Raw genomic sequence first — 19852 nt, forward strand, 5'->3', positions numbered from 1 at the left:
ACACAATCTCTAATCTACATTACACATTTTTCATGCTCTTGGCCCACATTTTAAACCCATTCCAAACACACTAAAAATAATATTACCCTTTTGATTTTTACAAATGCCTTAGTCAAGTTAGGGCAACACACTGTAATAAAAAAAACAAAAACTGTATTCTCACCTGAACAGCAATGTACAGGCCTGGAATGTTGAAAGACTCAAACATAATTTCAGCAGTATATTCTCGGTTTTCCGGCGTATTTAAAGGGGGTTCAGTCTGTTGAGTAAAAAAACAACTTGTTCAAGCTCAAACTGCTACTTTTTTACTTCACCACCAAGTAAAGGAGAAGAATCTGTCACAAGTACCAATAATTGACACTTCAGAATAAGTCTGTAATAGACAAAGTAATTAGAGCATGTACAGTCTTTAATAAGTGAGTTACACTCAGAAGCAAATATGCTTACCATAAATGGGAGTTCTCCATAGACAGGTTGAATTAGCCACATGTGGGTGATATCATCTGATGGCGTCAAACAGGCCCATCTATCTAGTTTAGTAAAGTTTTACTACCGAGCATGCATTTGCATTCCTGCACATGTACTGCCTTCTTGAGCCCCCCAGTCAATTGTAGATCATACCTTTGGCTAGGTTGTTGACTCTCGAGGGTGGTTGGTAGGTATTAAGCATGGCTAATTGATCCTGCTGTCTATCGATAACCTCCGTTTTTAATAAGAAAATTTGCATACTGTTCCCATCATACCCCAGGAGAGGACACCAGAGGTCATAGCGAGCAATCCGGGCTTTGAACTCCAAAGCCCCAGCTTCCAGAGGCCCCACACCCTTTTCAGTAGAAAAGAACCGGAAGGCTCATCTGCATACTGTTCCCAACATCCCCCGGGAGAGGAGTCCAGAGGTCACAGTGAGCAATCCAAGCTTTGAACTCCACAGACCCAGCTTCCAGAGGCCCCACACCCTTTGCAGTAGAAGAGGAATGGTAGAGCATGCGAATACCTAACCTTTCAATCCTTTGGGTGAAGATCAACTTAATGGTGGTTGAATAGGATTGGGAAATATAGCATTGGGAAATCTTAGAGGTGAACAAGCATTCAACTGAACCATACCACCCTCCTCTCCACCTCCTCAATGGTCGACCGCCCCCCCCCCTCCGTCCGAAGATCCACCCATTCCACTGTCACCCCCCTAATATAAGCTCAGAAATCTTTTCTCCAGCTACTCTTTTCTCCCTATCCTCCCCTCCCTTCCTCAATTCCAACATCCCTCTCTTTCATTTTGCCATTCTCCCATTTCATTAATGTACATAATTCCATCGGTTATTCACTTCCTGTTACTATATTTGTTTACTGTACAAACCCTGTTGCTATATTATTCTCCTTATGTGTTACTTGTAAAGCCTGTTGCTGCATTATTGTTACATATAAACCGAGGTGATGCTCCAAACGTGCCGCGGTATATAAAAATACATATTTATTTTATTTTTTAGAGTTTGTGTGTGTGAGAGAATAAGCAAGCCAGAGGGAGTTAGTGTCTGTCTTTCCTTCCCACCCATCCCTAGCTCAACCCTTGATTTTTAGGCAAGAGACACATTAAAAAATACCCACCTGTGATTATGTAAAGTGAGGCACCCATCATTAGTTGAGAAACCTCTAGATCTCAGTAGTGTCTTAATTTCTTATTTTTTTTTAATAAACTTTCTTGCTTTAATAAGCAACTTTCCATTGATAACTTTTTTTTTTTTTTTTTTTTTTTTTAGAATTAACCTTTTATTGTGTAAAAGGTCACAGGTGTCAAACCAAAAAACAAATTTCCACATAGTGAATGTAACCTATTGAACCAACCCTATTACCATTCCCTATCACAAAACAAAATGTATATATATTAACTGAATGAAACAAAATTTTTAAAGATGGAAGGCAGGGGCTTCATACTTAGCCAACAGACTGTTCCATCCAGGTTACCCATGGCACTCATTAATAATCATAAACACCTAACCAACCACCAATATTCAAACAGTTAATATTTTATTTTTTATGATTATATATATATATATATCTCTATATCTATATACATATATATATACATACACACACACACACACACATACACACACCATAAAAAAATGCAAGATAGATTACCAGCAATCCATAAAAATGCTTGAAAATACTTGCACTGTCCCACTTAGGAAAATACTTGCACTATCACGCTTAAAAGGTGATCAAGCTTGATGAGGCTGTGTTTCAAATCATAAATCCTTCATTAGGGGAAAGCTTTATCTTCTTACAGACCAAAACGATGTTTATATCTCCATAATATGAGCAGATAAGCAGACCTCCAGCATTGCAATCTCTCACATGTTTTTGATGGAACCATCTGTTTGCTAAGTATGAAACACCTGCCTTCCATCTTTAAAAAATTGTTTCATTCAGTTAATTATATATATATATATATATATATATATATATATATATATAAATAATTTTGATTTATGATAGGGAATGGTAGTAGGGTTGGTTCACATAAGTGTCACAGTCAGACTCTTTTGAAGTGAAACTCCCAGGACCTTCCTTCCTTTCTCCCAATTACTTGAGCTTCCAAATTCAAAAAACTTCTAAACTCTTTTAAAGCTTACACTGTCAGCGTTTTGCCCAATATGGGCTGCATCAGGGAGACAAACGCTGGTGACACTTCATCACAGGCTGTGCACACTAGAGATGTGAATCGGAACCAGAATCGGTTCGGATTTCAGTTCCAATTCACATCTCTAGTGCACACTATTTCAAACCATAAACTTCCAGAAATGTGATATCAGCCATTTTTTCAAAAATTTGGAGAAAGGAAGGAAAAAGGAAATGTTATCAATAGAAAGTTTAAGTTATCAAAGCAAGAAAGTTTATAAAAAAAAAAAATAGGAGCGCGGTGACGTCACCTGCTAAGATGGCCGCTTGAGATCTCAGCTCCCCCTCCTCTGGTGCAGATCCTCCTCCATCGGTGCGAAAACTGGCTTAAAAATTCTCGAACTCTGCTTAACTGAGTCCCGTAGCTGGCCAGATGACAACTCCGCGGGAAAAAAACGGACTTGAACCGCTTTTCATTTGCATCGGCAACCGCATCCGTGATCCTAGGGGAAGGTGACAAGATGGCGCCGGCCCGCGAGACTGAGGACGATTCGGAGACAGCAGTAGCGGTTGGGCACACGGAGGTACCGACCCGGCACGAATTCCAGATGTGGTTCCAGGAATTAAGGGGTGATATGGCCCGATTCCGCCAGGAGCTGGGCGCCATGATTGAAGACATTAAAACCGATGTCCGGGAATTGGAGCGGCGAGCGGATGAAAATGAGAACAGCAAGGAGGAAATTCATACGGAGCTGGATAACATGCGGGACGAGCAAGGCAAGTTCAGGGACGCACAGGAGGAGTTGCAAATGCATGTGGAGGATATGGAAAACAGAGCCATGAGGGTGAATCTCCGATTTAGAGGGGTGCCAGAGGGAGAAGACTTTAGAGACTGTTTTCAAGTGGTGCAAGACATCTGTGCTTTTCTTCTGGACCCTGACGGCACTGCAGGAAGATCACGCGAAGTGGTTCTGGAGAGGGCCCATACAGCTTTTGGGAACCCACGCAACAACCAGGCTCGGGATATTGTTGCATGTTTTCATAGCTTCCTGGTCAAGGAGAAGGTGGTGCAAGCAGCCAGGACTATGGGCACTATCAAGTGGAAGGAACATAAAATTGAGGTATTTCAAGACCTGGCTCTCTCCACCATCAGGAAGAGGAGGGAATTCCGGGACATAATAAGCATTCTGCGCTCCCAAAATATACGATACCGCTGGCTTTTTCCATTTGGCCTGCAATTTACAATTAGCGGGGTTTCCTCCAGAGTACATAAGGTCATGGAAGCTGAGGACATTCTGAGAGCGGCTGGATCGCAGGGAAGTAAGGATACTACCTCAGCGAGCAATATTCGGAAGGAAGACAGACCCCGGTGGAAAAGAGTGGACAAAGGTGGCAGGCGCCTGTGCCGGAGATCCGGATGAACAGTGGAACTTGAAGAGCCGGGATAAACTTTTACCCAGACTAGTTTCTGGATTTCGTATACGTGAGAAGGCTCTCTATGACAGTGACACTGCTTATACTGGTTACGTGGAGCACAGTTTATAGTTTACTGAAGTTATACTTGAAATAGTTGATGGAGGGGGATCTGGGAAGATAAAGTAATCGCAGAAAGACTAAATTAATTCTTTGCTTCCATGTTTACTAATGTGGATACTGGGCAGATTCCAGTTCCGGAGACTTGTTTTCATGGGTGATGATTCAGATGAACTGAACCAAGTTGCAGTAAACCTGGAAGATGTGGTAGGCCAGATGGACGGACTGAAGAGTGGCAAATCACCTGGATCGGATGGTAAACACCTCCAGGTTCTGAAAGAACTCAAAATTGAAATTTCTGAACTATTAGTAAAAATGTGTAGCCTATCATTAAAATCCTTTGTACCTGAAGACTAGAGGGTGACCAATGTAACCCCAATATTTAAGAAGGGCTCCAGCGGTGAATCAGGAAATTATAAAGTGGTGAGCCTGACTTCAGTGCCGGGAAAAATAGTGGAAACTATTCTAAAGAACAAAATCACAGAACATATAGACATAGTTTAGTAGTACACAGCCAGCATGGATTTACCTAAGGGAAGTTTTGCCTCACAAACCTGCTACATTTTTTTGAAGGGGTTAATAAACGTGGATAACAGTAAACCAGTAGATGTGGTGTAATTGGATTTTCAGAAGGCGTTTGCCAAAGTCCTTCATGAGAAGCTTCTAAGAAAACTAAAATGTCATGGGATAGGAGGCGATGTCCTTTCGTGGACTGCAAACTGGTTAAAAGACAGGAACAGAGTAGGATTAAATGGTCAGTTTTCTCAGTGGAAAAAGTTAAACAGTGGAGCTCCTCAGGGATCTGTACTTGGACCGGTGCTTTTCAATATTTATTTATTTTTGGTTTTTTATATACCGATCTTCTAGCATTGGATGCAAATCAAACCGGTTTACAGTGAAACAATAAACTTGCCTAAGAGCATTACATGGAATGAAGAGACTTACCCAGAGGGGTGATGGAAAAGATCCTAGTCTTTTTAGCACATTTTAGTGCCATTACCACTGACTGGTGTGACAGTTGGACTATCACAAACTCATGAGACTATTGAATTCTGCATTTAAATCCAGTTTCCCGGCTACTAGGGAGCAGGAGGCAGGACTCTCCCATACTCTCATTTGTACATCCCACAGGATTTCATGAATCAGGATCACTGCAGGTTTGGAAGGTACCGGTATTTCCAGAATGCAAAGTCGCCCGAAAACCTCAGCGTGGGGATTTTTGTTCTTATGGAAGTTGACACCAATCACCTTGCCCAACTTGTCGAGAAATTTAGAGTATGAGAAGTTTTCTGGTGGAAATCTGTTTCAACAAGTGAGGTATGGGGTCTGAGGGAATCCCCATAGAACCTTCTTCGGAATCAAGAAGTGAAGGAATACTACCCCATGATCCTGATGAAGAATAAGGCAATCAGGGTAGGGTCCACTGCAGTCTTGGAGATCAATAATGCTAGGGAATGCTCCAGACAATGATGTACCTACCTTGTGCCCTCCTCAGACTAGCCAGATTCCTGTGTAGGGTGATGGAGTAATTGTTTGATTCTTGTATTTTTTTGCTGCTTTGAATTGCTCATACTAAAGATGACTAATAAAAAGGGCTGAAGACTTTAACTGAAGTTTTTGCATGTGTTCCAATACAAGAGAAAGGGCCACCAATATTCTAAAGATTGAAGGATAAGAATCTGGACAACATGCAATATGCTGATTTCAGCAGAAGAATATGCAGACAACTGGCTTCAGCAATAATGTACAAATAGACATCTTCTGGGATGGCTTTAGGATTCTGCTGCCTTTAAATCCCTCCCTCCAGTATGGGTCTGTTATAGCAGGGGTAGGCAATTTTTCTTTGTGCTGGGACCATATTACAAATTATGAACTACATCGAGAGCTAGAGTGGGCGGTGGGGGGGGAGGTCCCCCTTGGAGCTCCTTAACATAGTAATCAAACCCCCAGCACTTGCTACAGGCATTTCAGTATCCAGCAGACTTAAGCCTCATCATTTTTAGCACCCAAGGATCCCCTTCAATCATGAATCCCAGCCTCTACCAAAATCAGCAAAAACCTATAAGGTGTCCTCAACTATAAGGTTACCTCTATCACAAATGCAGAACAGACAGACCCTCACCAAATAAGAATAAAAAAGGCCATAAAGTATAAATAGAAAGGTGAAGACAAAAAAACAACTAGAAACCACAATTGTATGCAGTGCAATAATGCAAAAACAGAAACACCATATTCCTCATAAAACAAAATATAAATCAACCATAATAGTGAATAAACAATACTAACAAAAAGAACAGATGACAGAGTATCTAATTAAGAAGAGTAAAAAAAATACCTTTAAAACATTTCCCAAAAAAAATCAATCATATTTCAAAATATCAGACACACCAAACACCTAATAATTAAAACTAATAACCGGGAAAATTTTCATTTCTAGTCACCCTGATATTGTAGTGGATTAGTAGGGGGGGGGGAAGGAAAGGAGGGAACATAAAAATTTCCTTCTCTCTCATACACACATGTATACTCATGCACCTTTCTACCCTCTTTTTCACTCCCCTATTTCCTCCTACCCCTTCCCTCTGTTACTCAACCTCCTTCCCTCTCATTCATTCTCCCACTCACTCCTCTTCCCTTTCATCTCACTTACCCCTCAATATCTCCCTAGTCACTCTCTCCCCCACTCAATCCCCTCCCTCTGTCACTCACCCCGCTTCCCTCTTAGTTACTCATCCCTTTCCATCAATCACCCTCTCCCTCCCCTCTGTCACTCACCACCTTCATTCCTTTAGTCATACTTCTCTTTCAGTTTACTAAACAATATTTCTCACCCCCTCCTCCCCAGGACATCGTTTTCTACCTGCCAGCTGAATGCTGGAAGCCCACTGGCAGGTCACCATTGGTTGGGGCCTCTCCTCACTGGCAGCACATTAAATGCCACCATCGTACCATGGGGCACATCATCTCCAGGCCATTGCGCCGACGCCTGGACATGCCTGATGTTGCACTTTTCACTGCATCAACAAAAGCGCCAATTTTGGCACTCAGACAGGCAGATCTCAGCATCGCTGGGGCACACGTGATGCAGCAGTTATAAGAAGAAACGCACTGATGGGCCGGATTTGGCCTGAGGGCCATAGTTTGCCCACCTCTGTTTTACAGGGTAGCAGAAGGTTCTCTGCTGAATCTCATTCATGGCTAATCACATGAGACATTGTATATTAAATCTTTGGTGAGGACTCTCCTGGAGAACTGTGTTCAGTTCTGGAGACCGTATATCAAAAAGGATAGACAAAATGGAGACGTTACAAAGGCGATCAAAATAGTGTGGGGTCTATATCAGGAGACTTATGAAGAGAAGCTGAAGGCTCTAAATATGTATACCAGGGAAGAGAGGAGATGCAGGGGAGATACGATAAAACCTTTCAGATATCTGAAAGTCTAATGATGCACGATCCTCGAACCTTTTCTGTTGGAAAGCAAACAGAACTAGGGGGGTGATGACTCAGAACTAACATAGGAAATATTTCTTCATGGAAAGGGTATTGGATACCTGGAATGCTCTTCTGGAGGCAGTGAAGATGAAAACAGTAAAATTAAAGGCATGGGATAAACATTGTGGATCCTTAAAGACTAGAGGTGGAAATGAAAGAAAGGGTGCAAGGGGGTAACTCGCACGGAGCGGCAGCTACTTCCCGTAACAGAATACATGGTAATTACCCCTTAACCAAATTACCTTTCATCATTTTGATGCAACTGAAACCTTGTTCTCTGCTTTGACAGCGGGAGGGGAAAAAAAGGAATAGGATTCAGATGACGGCCAACACTGAACCCTGACTTTCACTATCCGGGGTACTGATACACGGACATTAGGAAAAAAGCACAGGACTGCTTTTATGGTGAAGTCCAAAAGCAAAGCACATTCAATCGCACTGTCTGAATTATCAAGACGACTGCTCACCCTGTAAAAAAATGTTAGCAGTAATGTTATTATGGGTTTGATAGTGCTTGGCTTTGATTGTAAATATTACTAGCCTTAAAATAAAGTTTGAGGGTAACCACATAGAGCAGCAGTTACTACAATAAGAAACTTGCTGGGCAGACTGGATGAACCACTTGGTCTTTTTCTGCCGTCGTTACTATATAAGTCCTCTGATGGGAATTTGAACATACTGAATCCAATTAAACGTCCGGCTGCATTCCTAAGGCATCTAAGAAGAGTATTAAAAAGTACTGTTGAATTTTTAGAGACAAAGAAAATTGAAGGAAGGCGACATCTTTGCATATTCAGTCCGTCTCCGTACTTACATTCCTGAAGCTACTAATTTTGCTCATCAGAATGATTCAGAGAAAGTGTCAATGCAGAGATGAAAGGCATAAATTTAGAATTAATCCACATTACCTCTATACCCTTAATGATCCCTAGATAATATGTGCAGAGCTACTTATATAGTATACATGGTATAAACTGTAACAATAATTGTGTTAAGACTTGTTTAATACTTGTCATCCACTATCAAGTTTAATACATTATCTGATGTTCAAAACGCCCGTTATTCTAAATATTCATCATAATAAATCTAAGTTTTCTATACACACTTAGAAGTGATTTCCTTTATTGTTATATTCCTCACTACACCTCCACAAAGAGATAGTACATCCCAACTGAGAGCTAGATCTCACTACTGGGACCTCTGATGGGAGCTCCTGAGGCCAGAGGGACTCCCTACTTGGGGAAACAAATGCAACATTATGGACACAAGAGATTGAAGGGTGCCCTCCGTGTCACTGGCTGCCAATGAGGTAAAGAAAATATTTACCAATTCAGCCACCTAGTCTGTAGACTATTATGTCATCCTCCTGTGAAAATCCTACTGGACTTCAGGAAGGGACCTGTCCTGAACTAACTGCATTAGTGCCTGCATGTATCACAGCATACTGCTGATATTCTGACCCCTAGGACAGGAGCAGATCTAGATGCTGGCTGAAGCAGGCCAGGAATCAAATATCTTCTGCCTGTACTGGCCACCTTCTTCTTGGGTTGAACCCTCAAGGTGATGGCTGGCAGGACTTTAACATGGAGCAGAAACATATACCAGGTATTAGAAAGCCTACAGGAGTGGGACAAACCTGCAGCTGGAACAGGACAGGGCAGAGTACATGAACAGAAAGAGGGACCAACCTTAAAAGTAAGGTCAGAACACAAATAGAACCAGAGTTTGAGAGGGCAGGGAACAAGACAAAAGCAGAACAGGACAGAGATTAGGACCCAAACTCAGGTAGATACAGCAAAGAAACAAGGAACAAGAATACAAGGCAAGAAGGCCAAGAACAAGAAGCAAGAATGCAAGACAACCCAAAATGAGGCCAAAAGCAGGGGTAAACTAAAAAGATCCGAGACCAAGCTGTGGCACAGGCAGGGTATAAGGCAGGCAGGCTTATATGTGAGGCTGCACAGAACATGGCCCTCATGCTCCAAGCCATACAGCCTGGAGGATTAGACAGCAAGTATTAAAGGCCACTGAGGGACCCTGCTGGCAAGAGGCAAGAACTTCCCATTGACTTTCATAGCATAGAGCCTGGAGGCACAACAGCATATTGGAGCTGGAGTCTCCAAACTATGTCCATGATCGAGGAGGTGAGATAGCAATAAAATGTCAACTTGGAGGGACGCAAGTGAAACATTTCCAGAATCCCCATCACACAAGGCCTGTTCCTGCCTAGAATGCACGATGGCACAGAGGGCCAGTGTGTGTATGATGCATGCTTGAGTGGTGTTGACTACACCGCTGGCTCCAACACATAGCACTGCTTTTTTCTGTGCCAAGCCCCATAGGAGGGGGAAGTGGCCCGCTGAACCCCGCTCACGATGCCTTTCTATCTTACTTGACCCCTGAACTATAGAAGATCAGACACCCAGCGCCACTGTTGGGGGAGCTTTGCTTGAGGAGCACCTGCTGGATTCAGCACAGAGGGAGCCTGAAGAGATCCTGCTCCAAGAGGAGGAAAGACTCCAACTTTTTACCACCCTACGAAGCTGTAGCATCTTCCAGTCCCTGTTCCTCTGGGATCTCAGCAACATCCGGTCAGTGTCAGAGAAACTGGCTGAGTCATGATTTGGTCCCATGCATCTGTAACAATGTGACTGTCAGTGATAGACATCTTGTAGCCAATACACAGTATTTGAAGCCACTGGAGATGGTCTTCTTGGAGTCAGATATTTTTATTTTTTGTAGCACTGCAAAATTCTGTTGTGGGGCTGCCAAGGCAGTGAGGCAACTTGAAGAAGAAACTTTTGAAGGAGTGAAGTAAAGATGCGAGAGTATGAGATTGAGAGCGAAAATGTCCATGCAGAATCTCCGACAAAATAAGACTGAGGGTCTCGCATGTGGGAACTCCCATGCATGCTCAGTAGTAAAAATTTATGGAGCTAGAAAAAGGGTCTGTTCAGTGCCATCCAATGCCACCCACATTTTAAAGCTAATTCGGCCCTGCTTGTCGACAGAGCAAATTGTGTTCTGTTCTTGTAGCCATCCTGCCATTTTTGAATATACACCACACTGCTGGCTCAGTTTCAACCACAGAAAAATGATGGTTTTGTCCTACTTTTGATCCACTTGAGAAAAAGACTTCTAGATAATTTTTCGTTGCTCACCAAGGAATTTTTTCTAAACAGTAGTACTCTGGAAAAGCAGCCTTTTAATACTTTAATTCACGGTACACAATTTTTTTGCATAGAGCAAAGTACGAACTGGAAATCGTAGCTGTAAGATTCTCTTTTATTAAGAACACACTGCTACTTACCAAGAGAAAGTAATGGTCTTCAGGTTCTGCCCTTAGCAATTTAAAGATAACTTGTTCCATAAATCTCTCCATCAAGTCCCAATCTTCCACAATACCATGACGGATTGGCCACTATTAGAAGATAAAAATCTCAATAAGAGCTGGAAAAGTTTAAAGGCTACCTTCATTACACTGAAAGATGTCTATGAATAGTTAAAATAGTTTCTGTCTGTAAGAACATTCTTTTCTTAACTCCACCTCATCAAATGTACTCCCTTATGGTTCTGATTCCTCTCATGATTTTTCAGACTACTATTGAAAACCTGGCTCTTTGAAGTCAAACTTTGGAGTGCATAATGTATGACGACTGCCCACCTTGCGACCCTGCTCTTTTCTAGAATCACTACCAGACTCTGTAAACGTTGTCACCTTTTAAGCTCATTACCTGATTGTAATTCTCTTATTTGTTTTACATGAAGTAGTGCTTCTCTTATATGTTCATGGTAAAACCTGCATTGGTTCAATTTGCTGTGTAGGGGAACTTTAAAATATGTAACATAGGGTCGCCAAGTTAATACAAGATTATCCTAAAAAACTAAGATCAAGATGAACAGGATATTGGAAAATCAACATCTCATACTATGATCAGTAACTAATGAAAAAGCAAGAGTATAATGCTATTCCCTGCTGAGGCTTTTCTATAGATAGATGTACCATTACATTTACATTTATTTGTATTTGTTATCCACATGCATCTTTTTAAATCTTATCTTTATTTCATGTTTTAACAAAGAGCTCAAAGCAGGTTACCAAAATATGTGAGAACAGCAACAAATTAAGTTATAACTGGTAAGAAGCCCTTAAAACATTTTTCCAGATTAAAAAAAGATCACATCTAAAAAAGTAAAGAAAGCTGAAAAGGGCTCAAAATATATACAGTTTGGGTCTCAAAATGCTCCATGGCATTAAAAGGGCTTTCTAGTTTATGGTAAAATTGTATTCTTTAATGATGTAGAACTAGATGGGTAAGTGAGTGTTTCAAGGCATACAGAATTATTCAGCACTATAAAGTAAATAACAGCAAATTTTTACAATACAAACATTTCTCATATTGGCAGACTATTTCCCTTCTGAACTGGCACCACTAGTCAACCACTTCCAAGATTTCAACTCTCTCAACTATTGCACCAGAGTTGTTAGTTTCACCAGGGTTCTTTTTATTGTTCAGCATTCACATATGCATCTTCCAGAACTGTGCAATCTCAAAATATGCCAGGCGTAAAAGGAATCCAAGGCGATGGCCATCCCCACTTGTCTACTTCATGATTCTCCACACACAAGAAAATTACCAAAACCCTGATACCATTTGAATTTACATATTCTAGGATTCACAGTTTGACATTACTTTTAAAAACAAAGTACTTAAGTTGATTTACTTTCGAACAACCCAAAAAAAAAAAAAAAGTATGAGCTTTCATGACCATACAAGACCCTTCTCCAGAACCAATATAGGTAACAAACACTATTCTCTGAAACCAGGACAACTTAGGATCCTGTGCAAACAAGTACTCTTTTCTAGACACGGAAGTGAATGTGAAAATCTGTCACAAAGGAGCGAAAATTTAACAAATCCACTCTGCCAAATTGCATCAGAAATGTAAAAGCAAATATTTAACAAAATTATAACTTGAATGCTGTTCTATTAGCTTGCCAATACCTTTGTTGCATATGTAGGCTTGTCTATTGCTTCATCCCCAATAAAGAAATCCAGATCATCCACACCTTTCATCAGTCTCCTCTGAGCTTGATCACCAACTTTTGCAGATTCCTTAATAGCAATACCTTTAGAAGAAATACAAATAGCCCATTAGGTCACTGAATAAATGATAAATTACTACTTACCTGATAATATCCTTTTGGACAGTTAGATGAATCCAGAGAAAATGGGTTATGAACTCCTACCAGCAGATGGAGACGGAGCAAACTGACATCACAGTACATAAACCCCTGCAGTGACCTCAACACGCCAGTATTCTCTGCAAAAGCAACTGTGGACAGACTAGCAAAAAACAATTAAAAACAGATACCATGTCAATACTCAGCCAACAGGCAACACTGAGCTCAGTCAGTAACATAAGAACACCAGTCTAGGGACTGGAGTAACACTTACCAGTAAGCCTTAACATGAAGGCATATAGAAGGAGCAATACGCAAGCATACGGCAGTCAAGAGAGGGGAGCTGGATTCAGACTGTCCTAAAGAAAAGGAAATTAATCAGGTAAGTAGTAATTTCTCATTTCTTAGCATCCAGTCAGATGAATCCAGAACAAGTAGGATGTACCCAAGCTACTCTTAAATAGGGCAGGAGGCTGCACGCGGTCCAGATAAAACGGTACGCGCAAAGGCTGCATCCTCCCAGGTCTGAACATCCAGGTGATAATACCTGGAAAAGGTGTGTAAGGAGGACCACATTGCAGTTCAGCAAATGTCGACCAGACACAACAATCTAACTTCCGTCCATGGCACTGCCTGAGCCCGAATCTGACTAGGTAACGGCTTCCCAGCATTCACATATGCAGCTGTGACTATCTCCTTAATCTAGCGAGCTAAGGTAACCCATGAGGTTGGCTCTCCCTGTCTGGTATTGCCGTGAAGGACAAACAGTCCTTCACGGCAATACCTTCACGGCAAAAACAGTGATCAGACTTCTGCAAAGGCTCTGTAACCTCCAAACACCTGACAAAATGTCTCCTGACATCCAAGGGTCGTACCAGACTATACTCCTCCGCGTCTCTCTCTTTTTCCAGAGACAGCAGGAAGATGGTCCGATTCAAGTGAAACTTAGTGACCACCTTCGGTAAAAAGGAAAGAACAGTACGCAACTATACCATCCCTGGAGTCACCTGAAGAAATGGCTCCTGGCAAGACAAGGCCTGCAGTTTGGAAATCCTACACATCGAACAAATTGCCACAAGGAACAGTTTTCAAGGTCAGTAACCAAAATGAGAGCGCACGCAGTGGTCTAAATGTAGGCCCTGCCAAAAAATCCAAGACCAAATTAAGAGGCTCCAGAAATTGCAAAGGAGGATGAAGATGTTTCACTCCTTTCAGGAAACAGGCCACATCAGGATGAGCCAACAAGGATCCACCATTTACCAGACCCTTGAAAGAAGGAGAGCGCCGCTACTTGTAACTTTAAGGAATTAAGAGCCAAGCCTTTATTCAATCCATCCTGCAAAAATTCCAAAATGAGCGGAACCTTGACCAAGGAAGGAAGAGCTCTTTGATCCTCACACCAGGCCTCACTCTCCAAACTTGCACCTAGGCCAAGGAAGTGGAGAACTTTCTTGCTCTTAGCAAGGTGCAAATCACTGCCACAGAGTATCCATATTTCAGCAAGCAAGCTCTTTCAAGTGCCATACCATAAGACAAAATTGAATCGGATCATTGTAAAGGACAGGTCCCTGTGTGCCGAAAGTGGAAGAGGCGAATCCACCAGAAGCCTCTGCAGATCTCCATACCATAGTCACCTGGGCCAATCTGGAGCAACCAAGAGTACGATCCCCTGTGGCATTTGATTCTTCAAATCAATCTGCCAACATAGGCTATGGAGGAAAGGCATATAGCAACATTACTTCCAGCCACGTCTGCACTAGGCTATCAATCTCCAATGACTTCAGATCTAGTCTGTGGCTGATAAACAGCGGAACTTTGGCGTTGCGCAGTCATCAACAATTCCAGGAACAGAAGACACCAGCGATCCCAAATCAGTTTAAAATGCTTCGTCTGACAATGCCCACTCTCCTGGGTCCAGACTCTCCCGGATGAGAAAGTCTGCTCTTACGTTGACTTTGCCTGTAATATGCGAGGCTGAGATTATCTGGAGATACACCTCTGCCCATTCCATATGGTGACCTATTTCCAGCGACATTTGTTGACTCTTGGTGCCTCCCTGCCGATTGATGTAAGCTACGGTCGTTGCATTGTCTGACATTATTTGGACCAAATCAACCTTGCAGCCTGCCGAACTGCAAACATGCCAAATGGATGTCCCTGGCTTCCAGCCAATTGATGTTCCAGAGAGACTCCTTTGAACTCCAGCTCCTGACAGTGAGCTCCCCAACCAAGGAGATTTGCATCCATTGTCAGTACTAGACAGTCCAGTAGGGATAGGGAAAACACTTTTCTGTAGATGATTTGCCTGCAGCCACCACTGCAGTTGGGAGAAGACCTCCAGCGGCAGGTGGAACCGAAGCAAATAGTCCTGAGACTGCAGAGTCCACAGAGACAGCAGGGAGTGCTGAAGAGGACACGTGTGTGCTCTCACCTATTGTACTACTTCCAGGGTCGCCGCCTTTAAGACAAATTTCCGAATCCGAACCTCCAGCAGAACACCTTGCTTTGCTGTGTGTTGAACCCGATGTAAACAGAGTTGATTTGATTTGTATCAAGAAAGACGGTATATAAAAGCCTTAAATAAATAAATAAATAAAAGGTATTCCAGCGACTGAGTAGGCTGAAGGCTGCGTTCACCACCCAGCCATGCTTCCGCAAAAGGGAAATCATCTTATGAGTTACCAGACTGTTCTCTTCCAGTGTCTTGGCATGAATCAGCCAGTCCAAATACAGGTATACTACTATCCCAACCTCTCTCAACGCCACAACTACCACCCATCACCTTGGAAAAGGTTCTGGGAGCAGTGCCAGACCAAAGGGAAGCACCCGAAACAGAATGTGACGTCCCAGAACTGCAAACTGCAGGAAGTATTTGATACTCCAGTCGGATGGGAATGTGAAGATAAGCCTCAGACAGATAAGAACATAAGAATATGCCATACTGAGTCAGACTAAGGGTCCATCAAGCCCAGCATCCTGTTTCTGACAGTGGCCAATCCAGGCCATAAGAACCTGGCAAGTACCCAAAAACTAAGTCTATTCCATGTTACTGTTCCTAGTAATAGCAGTGACTATTTTCTAAGTCAACTTAATTATTAGCAGGTAATGGACCTCTCCTCCAAGAACTTATCCAATCCTTTTTTAAACACAGCTATACTAACTGCACTAACCACATCCTCTGGCAACAAATTCCAGAGTTTAATTGTGCATTGAGTGAAAAAGAACTCTCTCTGATTAGTTTTAAATGTGCCACATGCTAACTTCATGGAGTGCCCCCTAGTCTTTCTATTATCTGAAAGAGTAAATAACCGATTCACATTTACCTGTTCTAGATGTCTCATGATTTTAAACACCTCTATCATATCCCCCCTCAGCCATCTCTTCACCAAGCTGTAAAGTCCTAGAGAGGTCAGAAATTCCCCCAACTGTACTGCCGTGATCACGGAGTGCAATGATTCCATACAAAAACACTTCACTCTCAGATGACTTGACACCTTTGAGGTCCAGGATGGGAAAGGAGCCCTCCTTTGGCACAACAAAATAAATGTAATATCAATCCATATTTTCTTGAGATGTGGGCACTGGGACCACAGCCCTCAGCCTGAGGAGCCTTGCCAATGTATCCTCTACCACCTGCTTCTTCTGCAAAGAGTGGCAGGGAGATGCCATGAACACATCCCAAGGAATATTGTGAAATTCCATCACATATCCATCTCGTATCACCTCCAAGACCCACTGATCTGATGTGATCGACCCACCTCTGGTAAAAGAGAGAGAAGCGAACCCCTATAATCCTCTTCCCGGAGGTGGGTCAGCAACCCTCACTAGAAGGGTCAGGAGAGTCTACCACCCAAACCTGCGCCTCTTCTGGGCTGTTGGGAACAAAAGGACTGAGACCTACTGAAGGGCTGAGTCCTCTGAAAGGTCGCTTTTATATAGGGTCAAAAACACCTGGAACCTCTGGCACAACCTCCCATGACAAGGGAGCACTGTGCCAGGCTCTTATCTTCTGGCAAACAAGGAACCAGAGAGTAACCCCACTTACTGACCATTTTCTAACTCACTGCCACACAAGACGAACTGTTAAAAATTAACTTGGCGAGATTAGCCATGGAGGTCACATTGGCTGACCAATTTCTCAACCATAACAGATGCCTGGCCACCACAATCAAACACACCCCTCTGGCCAAAGTATGCACCAAATCACAACCCGCATCAGCCAAAAAGGCAACAGCAAGTTCCACAATTGATCTGGGATTTACGCCAGAGTCAATCTCCTGGGAGAGAAGCAAACAAGAGTGAGCCACTAAGGAACAAGAAGCAATCTGCAAGGTCATTGAGACAGCTTCAAATGCCTGCTTAAGGATAGTGCTGATCTTTCTATCATGAGCATCCTTCAAAGTTGCTCCGCCTTTGACGGGAATGGTGGTCCACTTGGAGACTGCACACACAAGCGCATCTACCTTCGGAAAACGAAAGCGCTCTCACCACTGGATCCAGAGAGTAAAGGCCTTACAAAATCCGACCCTCTCTGAAATTAGCCTCTGGGGCACCCCACTCAAGATCAATCAATTCTTGAATGGCTTCAATCACGGGAAAACAACAAGAGGCTTTGTGCAAGGAAAGAAAAATAAGATTTCTCTTCGGCTCAGAAGCGGCATCTGCCCCAGGAACTGCAAGCATGGTCAAGGTCTGGGAAATCAAGGCTGGCAGTTCATCTTTAAGAATTGCAACATGGTTCTATACAGTTCTAATGCAGGAGGAATTTCCCCATCGTTAAAAGAAGCAGGATTGGCACCAGTGCCATCCAGATCTCCAGCCAGAGGAGCCGCTGTCACTCGAGGCAAGGTTCCCACCTGTGCCTCTGTCTTAGGAGCATGGGTTGGAGCAGAGGACTGTGCCTGAATAAAAAAAAAACTGTAACCCCTGGAAAAAAAAAAAACTCTACCCAGGAAAAAGTAGAAGCATCCAGACTCGGGAGAGGTACCTGGGCAGTACTTACTGTACTACCTTCCTCTGCTGAGCAACCAGTTAGGGAAGATCCAAAATCAGGTGTCCAACCTGAGACATCTTTACTCAGACACACATCCGGCTGGGAAGAACCAAGCACAGTGAAATCAGAGGAAGAATATTCACCCTGCGCCTCCAAACCGTGCTGGCACAAAGCAGCGGGCACTCCTGGCTGAGATGCCCAAATATGACAAGTAGTGCAAAGAGAAAGGCGTTTAAGCTTCTTAGGCACATGCCCCATTATGGCCAGCAACATGCTAAGCGGTGGCCGGAGGTGTGCATCTAGCTGTTTTTACACACACACTCTCAACTAGACACCTAAACAGTTGCATCCAATATTTATGCGCGCACATCTAGGTGCTCACCTAGGTGTCCAAAAAGGAAGATGCACAAAAAACTTAAGCGCACAATGCTAGATGTAAGCTGACGTAAGCGCGCAGCCACTAGGCAGCATGTAACATAAGTGCTCAGAGCATAAAGTTTTTTTCCTGGGCGCACAGTGAGACACATGCCAGACAAGTCTGTAGAGGGCAGCCTAATAAAGCACATGAAAAGCCGTTGCAGATTACAACGCGGCATGTAGCGAAAGCCTTGGAGCGAGGCCTAGCCTAGAGAGGCTGCCCACGTCCCTCGACCTCCCACAGAGTGGGACAAATTTCGGAACAGCATGCAGAGCATGGAGACCAGAGGGAGGAAGAAGCCCTGCGAGTAAAACCTCCCACTACGTCTTTTTTTTTTTTTTTTTTTTTTAAACTTACCAGAGCTCAGCCTTACTTGGCTGAGCACAGAGACTGTCTCCAGCGGTGAGGAGAGAGGGCATTTGATGTCACCGCTGCACTCTACTTCCAGCGCCCGCTCTTTCAGCTGCTCAAGAAGCTAAATCCATGCTAGCAAAACCAGCTACTGGACCAAGGCATGCCTCTGAGGGACCATGGAAATCACCTCAGGAAGCCTCAACTGGAAGAGGGACCATTTGGTATCACCGCAGGAGAGCGGGGTGGTAATTTTCTTTCCTTAATTCTCCTTATTAAAAACTGAAGAAATCCCTTGTGGAAAGATGCACATCTGCCATCTACTGGTGACTGAGAATATTGGTGGGCTGAGGTCTCTGCATGGGGTATAATGTACCGTGACATTAGCTTGCTCGGTCTCCATTTGCTGGTAGGAGCGTATAACCCACTTTTTCTGGATTCATCTGACTGGATGTTAAGAAAAACTGTTTTCCAAAACTTAATGTTTTGAAGTGGAAAAAAGAGACTATAAATAATCTGAAAATGCACCACTGTATTAAAGATTAACACTACTCAAATTTTACTGACCAAGAGAAGTAAATGCAACCATAAACAAAAGCAGAGCTGCTTACCTGAAACAGGTGTTCTAGGACAGCAGGATATTAATCCTCACACTTAGGTGACAGCAGATAGAGCCCGGCATGGAAAAACTTTTGCCAAAGTTTCTAGAACTTTGATTGGCACACTAAGCATGCCCATCATGCCACTATCCACATGCTCATACAGGATCATAACATTATGAAAAAATAAAACAAAAGGAGAAACCCAACTCGTGGGGTGGTGGGCAAATTTCCTGAGGACTAACATCCGGCTGTCCTAGGAGAACACCTTTTACAGGTAAGCAACTCTGCTTTCTTCTAGAACAAGCAGAATGGTAGTCCTCACACATGGGTGAATACCAAGCTACAGTCTGCTCCCAAATTCTAGTAAATTCACAGATACCGAACCTGGTGCCAATGGGCACAACTGTGGTGCTGTGGAAAACAGAGGGAGACAGCCCGCCCCCAAAAAAATGGACCCTAGGCAGGAAGAGGTGGGTGGGTTTTATTTATTTTATTTATTTAAAAAATTTTCTTTACCGTCGTTAAGTTAAATACCATCACAACGGTTTACAGAAGGGCACGATAAAGAGAAATATGGGTGGTATAGATTACAAATTACTCGTGTGCCATCATAGTACGGTAACAATTTAAAATAATAAACTAGGTGTGTAAGTTAAACCT

General features: G+C 42.9%; 1 protein-coding gene across 1 annotated transcript in view; it reads right to left on the minus strand.

Moving 5' to 3' along the window:
* ACTR3 (actin related protein 3) overlaps positions 1-19852 on the minus strand; it is a 140274-nt gene that overhangs the window by 62286 nt on the left and 58136 nt on the right. Inside the window, exons 3-5 of the mRNA XM_029605349.1 lie at positions 12650-12774; positions 10954-11064; positions 164-259 (exon numbers count right to left, since the gene is read on the minus strand). Coding sequence (XP_029461209.1) covers positions 164-259; positions 10954-11064; positions 12650-12774 — 332 coding nt within the window. The remainder of the gene's footprint in view (positions 1-163; positions 260-10953; positions 11065-12649; positions 12775-19852) is intronic.

Source organism: Rhinatrema bivittatum, chromosome 6 (genome assembly GCF_901001135.1).
Source record: "Rhinatrema bivittatum chromosome 6, aRhiBiv1.1, whole genome shotgun sequence".
NCBI classification, from domain to species: Eukaryota; Metazoa; Chordata; class Amphibia; order Gymnophiona; family Rhinatrematidae; genus Rhinatrema; species Rhinatrema bivittatum.